The 7,567-nt window shown below is 44.9% G+C and overlaps 1 protein-coding gene across 1 annotated transcript; it reads left to right on the forward strand.

The window, feature by feature from the left end:
* The first annotated feature begins 823 nt into the window (after positions 1 to 823).
* Positions 824 to 7,206, forward strand: C5H11orf58 (chromosome 5 C11orf58 homolog). The gene is made up of 5 exons (XM_051621566.1): positions 824 to 934; positions 1,234 to 1,314; positions 2,661 to 2,721; positions 4,316 to 4,425; positions 5,653 to 7,206. The coding sequence occupies exons 1-5, from the start codon at positions 875 to 877 to the stop codon at positions 5,860 to 5,862; spliced, it is 522 nt and encodes a 173-aa protein (XP_051477526.1). The 5' UTR covers positions 824 to 874; the 3' UTR covers positions 5,863 to 7,206.
* Positions 7,207 to 7,567: the final 361 nt, after the last annotated feature.

The raw sequence follows: 7,567 nt of genomic DNA on the forward strand, positions 1-7,567 counted from the left end.
CGCACAGGTCACCCGGGGGGGCAGCGCCGGCGGGAGGGGGCCCGAGCTGCTCAGGCGCGGTGCTGAGGGGGGTTTCGGGTCAGGCTGGAGTCGAGGGGACACAGACGGTTACCAAAGCGAACCTAGCACAGCGGTTCATCTCCATCCCGACTCTACAACGCCGGGAAACGAGGAGAAGTGGTGGAAACGTCGCGGAGTCCCCGCGACCGGGGCCGGTACCCGAGGCGCGAGGGAGCGGGGGGGACACGCGCCACCGCCTCCAGGCCACACGACCCGCCCTGAGGCGGCGGCAGCGGCGTTTCCCACTCAGCTGTGCCCGCGGGAATCACCCCAGGCACGGAGGCAGCTGCCGCCCGGCCGCAGAGGGCAGCCCCGCAGCCCCCGTCACTCCCCAGCGGCACTTCGCGCCTGGCGCAGGACACAGGGGAGTCTCAGCGACCGGCTGCGCCGTCCGCCCGGGCTCCAGCGCACTAACTAACCCCCAGCGCACCAATTAACTAACTAACTAACTAACTAACTAACTAACTAACTAACTAACTAACTAACTAACTAACTAACTAACTAACTAACTAACTAACTAACTAACTACCTACCCACCCGGGCCCCGCCCCGCCCGCCCCCCTTTCCGCGCGTCACAGCCCCTCCCCCCCCGGAGGCGGTGCTCGGGAGCGGCACGTGCCTCTGCCAATCAGCGGCAGGGGCGGCCCCGCCGCCGCGGGGGCCTGTGGGACGGGTAGTCCTTGCCCGCCCGCCCCGCGCCGAGGCGGCCTGGGCCAGAACTACGAGTCCCGGCGCGCCCCGCGGCAGCGCGAGGCCGCGACCCGCCGCGGGAGCGGCTCCGGCAGCAGAGGCAGCCGGTCACCCCGCCGCAGCCATGAGCTCGGCCAGGGAGTCCCAGGGCCACCACGGCCTCAAGCGAGCGGCCTCCCCCGATGTAAATGGGCGTGGGGCCTGGGGCAGCCGCGCGGCGGGAAGGGGGGAGGAGGAGGCCGGGCGGGAGGAGGAGGAGGAGGAGGCCGGGCGGGAGGCCGCGGCCGGGCCCTGGGCGGGCGCCTGAGCCCTGCGGCGGGAAGCGGGGAAGGCCGCGGCCTACCCGGCCGCCCCTCCGTCACGCTCACGGCCGTCTGGGGGGCCGCGGCGGACGGAGGCTTCACGGGGGAGGCTGTAGCGCGGGCCGAGGGGCCTGCCCCGGCGGAGGGGCCGGGCGGGCGCAGTCAGCGTGTGCTCCCGCAGGGCTCCAGCAGCTGGGAGGCGGCGGACCTGGGCAACGAGGAGCGGAAGCAGAAATTCCTGCGGCTGATGGGCGCTGGGAAGGTGAGGCCGCCCCGCTTTCCCCCTCACCCCGCGGGCACCCGAGAGGGAGGAATCCCATCCCCCACCCGTGCTGCCGGCTGGGCGGGTTTTTTTTCCCCGATGCAATTAAACTTCCCCAAAAGGAGACTTGGTGCAGATTGAGTGGTCTCAGAGTTAAAACGACAACACTCAACGGCAATTGCGCTTTGGCACCCGCCTTTAAGGAGGATTTGGGTTTCCCAGCCGCAGCAGCGGTGTAACACAAAACTTGGGCCTGAAATTGTCAAGTCTCTGCTCTGCATCTTCCTCCCCAGCCCTTTGTGTTTTGGGACCAGCTAATAAAATTGTCTGTGGATACACCTGATGGGAGTCCGTGCTATAAACTAACAAACCTGTGCATTAGGTCAGTACAATTCTCATTGGAAAAAAAAAGATAAAAACCCATGGTAGCCCATAGAGGAAAATAGCAAAATAATAAACCTAATTCAATAATCCAATAGGAAATTGATCTAAAAATATTTCTACTAAGCTTTTTGCAAAAAATGCTGCAACACTAGTAAAATGTGCTTTTTCCATGTACAAAATCTGGTTTTAGAATTGCAATTCTACTTGCCTGCAAGAAAAATATTTTCACTTGTGCTAGCTTGTTTTGCTTGAATACTGTATTTTTGTAAGCTAAAATATTTTACTGTATTAAAAAGGTGTAAGTTAATATTTCTAATGGGTAGGAATACAATACCCTATTAAAACATCCCACTACCACTAATCTTGCCCTCTGTTTGGATACTTCATGCTCCTTGCTGTGTAATGCCAGTTCTCACCTATAGGGATATATTTGCTAATGAGCAATGACTGAGCCAATATATTAATGGAACACTCTGAAAGTCTTAACCTCATAGGGTGACCAGTCTAAAAGTGGGGTCATCAAAAGATGCACAGACTGAACTATTGCATAGTGCCAGAGAAAGAGACCCAAAGGGCAAATTGTCAGAACTTAAATTCACATCTAGTCCAGGATTGTGTGGTGTAGTTTTCATATCAGGTGATCACTGTTCCTGCTCATTTATCTGATGCACTAGCATGGCTTGGTCTTCCTCTTTGGAGTGGCAAGAAACTGAATGAAATAGAGCCAGCTTTGGGGTATGGGAAAAGTAAAGACTATGGAGTTGTTGGGGTTTCTTTTTCAGAAAATTCAACAAAGTAAAGATGAAACAAGTTCAATTAAGAGGCAGCAGGTGTTAGCTAGTAAAACTTAAGAGTTGGTTGACAAGATTTGACAGCAAACCTTTTCCATTTGAGATGTCCAGAATGTTGGCAGAGCTGTCAGTGCACCCTAAAGCTCCAAAACAAACTGCCTTTTCTTTTAGAAAGAACATACTGGCCGCCTTGTTATCGGAGACCACAGATCAACCTCTCACTTCAGGACAGGTCAGTTTACCCAACAGCTGATACAAAGTTGGAAATTGAACACTTACTTAGAAACATCCCAGTACTTCAACCTTCTTAGATGTTGCAGGGAGGAATTCAGGTTTTGTGGTTGAAGAAAGGTCAGGCTGTGGAGTTGCAGGAAGTTCCCGATTTCTCATGTTATATTGCTGGCAAAGGGTTTCTCTGACCACTTACTTGCCTTCTGAAGTCCAGGTTGAGTAAAGTTCTTGATGGTCATTTTAACTTGTGTACAAATGTGCTGGAAATCAGGGTCTGTAGGTTCTCAGTCTTACTTTGCTGTCAAAATAAGAAAGTGACATTTTATTGCTCTTGGTACCTAGCAGTGTTATACTTCTTCCTTGCTGCCAGGTATGAATATCCAAGCCTCAAAATCATTGTGCATGAAAAAGAACAGGCTTAATTTCTCCCCACACCTGATTATCCATTGAACAGGAAGATCTCTATCATAAAGCAGTGAGGTAAAAGCTGAAAAGATCTGCAGGGTCATCACGGCAGTCAGCAATAATTAGATGTCATGTGACATGTGACCATGGTAACTTTTTATCAGGTGTGATCAGGTAGTAAGTACATCAAAATGAAACTGGGCTTGACTGTGTGAGAGAAGCTTTGATAAAGCTGTATGGAAGAGCAGCTGTCAGTCCCAGAAAACTTATTTCCCTGGTATGTTCCACTAGTTATTTTTCAGTTGATGAAAAATTACCTATGGACCAAAACACCCAAAGAAGGCTGAGGACTGGTTCTAGCTTGCAGAGTGACTGAGAATCACTTCCTTATACCTGAATTTCCTTGAGGTGGTACTTTCCCTAAGGAGTTGTAAAGAATGAGCACTGCTTTGTTATTAGCAAAAAATCAAGGTTCTGTTTTTTCACTAGAAATCACAACAGCTTTTTTCTTAATACTTGACTTCCATGTCCAAGATACAGTTATTGTCCTTTTATAATAACATACAGCTCTAACTTCCAAATGACAAAACATTTAATTTGCAATGCAAGCATTTAATTTTACAGAGGTACAAATTAAAAACAAGAGTATTATAGGCCTATATTAATAGTTTTTCTGCTAATTCCTAAAGATGGAAAAACGTAGAGCTGTAGTAACTGCTCCTGCTAACGCAGGATGCATGAAATACTTTCAGATACAGCTCTATAAGAGAGAGGTAGTATTGTCCTGACATCTACTACTATACATTCATCACTGCGATCTGTAGGAAAGGTCAGAAACCGCAGCCTTGCTGAGGCACGTTGCAGTATGGGCAGGAGGCACAGGGGAGCCACAGTGGTTACACTCACCTTGTTTGGTAGAACATGGGCCACACATAGCACAGCTGCTTGAATGCATCACATCTTGGGAACTTACCAACCCACCTTTGTAGCAAAGCAGCTTTGCTTGCACGCTTGATGCAATTGCTTATAAATCAGATGGTTTGTATGCAACAATACGCAATTCAGTAGCTGAAGATAGCTGAAGTGACACTTTAACATACGTAGTGATCAATTTGAAAATGTGGCTTTGTGTAATTTGATGTCTTTGTTAATTTGAATGAACCATAACCAAAGTACACTGGACAATGCAGGGGAAGAAGACAAGAAAATGAATGAAGAACTGGAGTCTCAGTACCAACAGAGCATGGACAGCACGATGTCTGGACGAAACCGGCGCCATTGCGGACTTGGTTTCAGTGAGGTAGTAAGTTGTTTATTTCCATAATAATTTGGCTTTCTTCACTAATATGAGATGATTTCTCGTTTACAAATCCAATCACTACAACTAGTGGCAAACTGCCACAGTTTGGGTTAAGGGACAAACTTATTGCAGGCGCTTGACCTCTACTTGTATACACTGTGGTGGCCATTTTATGCCTGGAAATTATAGATGCTTCTCACTGTTCTGAAAAGTGATATGGCATGCATAATGTGCTGTAGTAGTCAAGATTGATTTGGACAGAAAGTGACAAATACATTAAATCAAAGTATTGCCAAGGAACACCTAAGAAGGCAGAATAACCATCTGCATTGTCACTGGGAGCTAGTAATCTTAGCTTCTTGTTGAAGCAGTGCATGTACCTCTTTGTGGTCCTGAAAAGTAAGCAGCTAGAGAGGGGTCAAAGAACAGAAACTAGCTGTAGAGTCCTCCAATGAACTGACATTGATCTTGTACTTGCAAGGAATTCCATAGGAATAAACAGGAAGAGAAGTGTGAGAAAACCAAAAAGAATTAAGTTATTAGGAATATGTCTTTATCTGCCAATTGAAAGGTGTAATAATATTTTTTTTGCTAGCCGTTATCACCAATTACTGCATAAAAACATCTCTCATGTTTCCAGGTCGGGTAAAAAAACCTCTGCAGTGCTGGGAATTCTTAATATTGAAGACATTGAGGCTTTGCTCTTCAGGAGCATGAACAAAATACCATGTTGGGATTGTTCTTGTTAGAAGTATCATTGGATTACTTCAGCATTCCTTATGCTGTGCTGTGCTAAACTTACTTTAAAAGATTAGTCATCAATATAAGCTCTTGATGGTGTAGCTATTAGTTGCATTATGTTTTACTCCATGACAAATATTCAAGTGTCATTATGTGCTGTGTACACCAAGGTAAGGAATTACTAACCTGATGTGATGGGAAACTTTTCAGACTCATGAAATGGTGCCTTTAGGATTTCTGCTGTAGTTAAATAAGAATATGGCTGAGGAAACCATGGAAGTCACAGCTGGTACAGTTAACCACTTCAGTGAAGTTGCTTTCTGTCTAATAATTTGTGTATTAAAGACTCAAATTAAGCAACATAAACCATTTTAGGACTAAAATGAAGGGAGCCATTAAAAACACATCCTCACTGGGAAATTTTAACAGCTGCAGTGGAGTTTCCAGGAGATAATAGTTTATCTGTCTCATAATCTGAACTTCTAGTTTCAGGAAGGTGAAGAACAAGAAGAGGCAGCTGGACACTCCTCTGATGAGAGTTCAGAGGACTCCGAAAGTGGCTCCGAGTCAGAGCAAGAGGAGTCTGCAGAGGAGCTACAGGCTGCTGAAAAACATGAGGAAGCTGAGGTTGCAGAAAACAAAAAAGAAGCAAAAAGCAACTATAAAATGATGTTTGTTAAAGCCAGTGGTTCATAACTGCAGATGTAACAGCTTTGTATTTACAGTACAGTAAGCCTTATCGTTACAGTGCAAAGTGGAAGACTGCTACAGCACAAATCTTTGTATTATGATTTTAAAAAGACCCCTTTAGATGACATAAAGTAGTATTTGCTTTCAGTTGCCATGGATAACATTTTTATGGGCACAGTGATATTACTGTTTTTTTGTAAAGTGTATAAAATTCTGGATGGAGAAATAAATTTTTTGTTCTTGCCCAATCTCTACAATGTTATCTAAGCTATCCTTCTCCCTCCTCCCTTCTGCCAGGTAAGGAAACTTCATGTTAGTGGTTTCTTTAGTTAGTACCCCGGTCTTGAATTTTTAACTATTAAGATTACATGTGACTTAGTGGATGTTGCATTAGTTGTAAAATGCCATTATCAGCACTATTCTGTGATGTACTAGAGCTTTAAACAATGATTTTGTCTATAGATGCTAGTGTTGACAGGGCTAAGAGGAGAAATCACTCACTTTTATGACTATTAATAACTGTATCCATTTGAAGTCCTACAGCAGTTGCAGGGGAGAAGATGTTTTAGAAACACATGCTAGAACAGAAGGCTCTAATTGCTCCAGTTGCTCCTTTGGCTTGATACTGAGGCAGATAAGCTGTAGCTCTTTATACCTTTTAGCAGAAAAGAGTGATTTTTGAATTATTGGCTCCTGGTTATAGCACTGAGCTGTTATTAAAAATAACTCCTGAAGAAACCAGTTTAGTTTGAAAGAGAATATATACTTTGATAATGAAAAGGATATACAAAACATTTAGCTTTTTAAATATAAAATACAGTTAAGTAATCAAGCCCTTCTTCCTTTTCTCCCCGTACATGCATCACTTGGAGGTCTAAGGCAATTAGCACAAAAAGGTGGTACCTCTCAAGTCAAGTCGATAGCTTAAAGAGGCAGGAGTTCCCATCACTCCTTCCAGCAAGAATTAAGCACATCCATTCCTTTGCCAATTTATTGTATTCAAGTAATTAATAAAATATAAGAACTTTTTAGACTTCTTTTCTTGTTAGTACATCAGACAAATCACCTGCCTGTCCTTGCTGAGACCAGAACATCTGATCTGTACCTCTGGTACAGCCTTGGTCTGCCACAGCCGTGTTGCGGGAAACCCTGTGGATGCTTGTGGAGAATCTTCCATTCCTGTGTACAGTTTATGATGTGCAGACAACAGTTGGCTAACATGAAAGCAGCAGTATGTACTGTCAGTGTATCGATCTACTGAACATAAACAATGCAGCATCAGTTATTGGGGAGGACTTTGAATAAGTTACGTTATGGAAAAAAATAAAAGTAATATGATTGTAAATAAAATCTGAGTGTAGATTCTGATTAATCTGTTTTACTGTATTTCCACGTAATACAAAATTTCTGAGTCATTCAGCTTTAAGAACAACGTTCAGACACTGATGGTCAGGGATTTGTATGGATTTGTTTTCCCAGTACCTCAAGCTTCTCCTGCATAGACAAAAATGAAAGTTGCTTGTACAAGGTGAAAGAAAACCTCACCATGACTTAAAAAACTGCTCTGTCTAGGAAGAGATAGAGGCCCTCCCCAAAAGATCACCTAATTAACTTTCTTAATAGATTGATACCAGTTTGTTCCTATTTAGACACTAGCTACCCTTAAACCAGCATTTCACTGGTAAAGTTGCTGGCTTTTTATTGGCTTGAG

This window comes from Apus apus, chromosome 5 (genome assembly GCF_020740795.1).
Source record: "Apus apus isolate bApuApu2 chromosome 5, bApuApu2.pri.cur, whole genome shotgun sequence".
In the NCBI taxonomy this organism is placed as follows: domain Eukaryota; kingdom Metazoa; phylum Chordata; class Aves; order Apodiformes; family Apodidae; genus Apus; species Apus apus.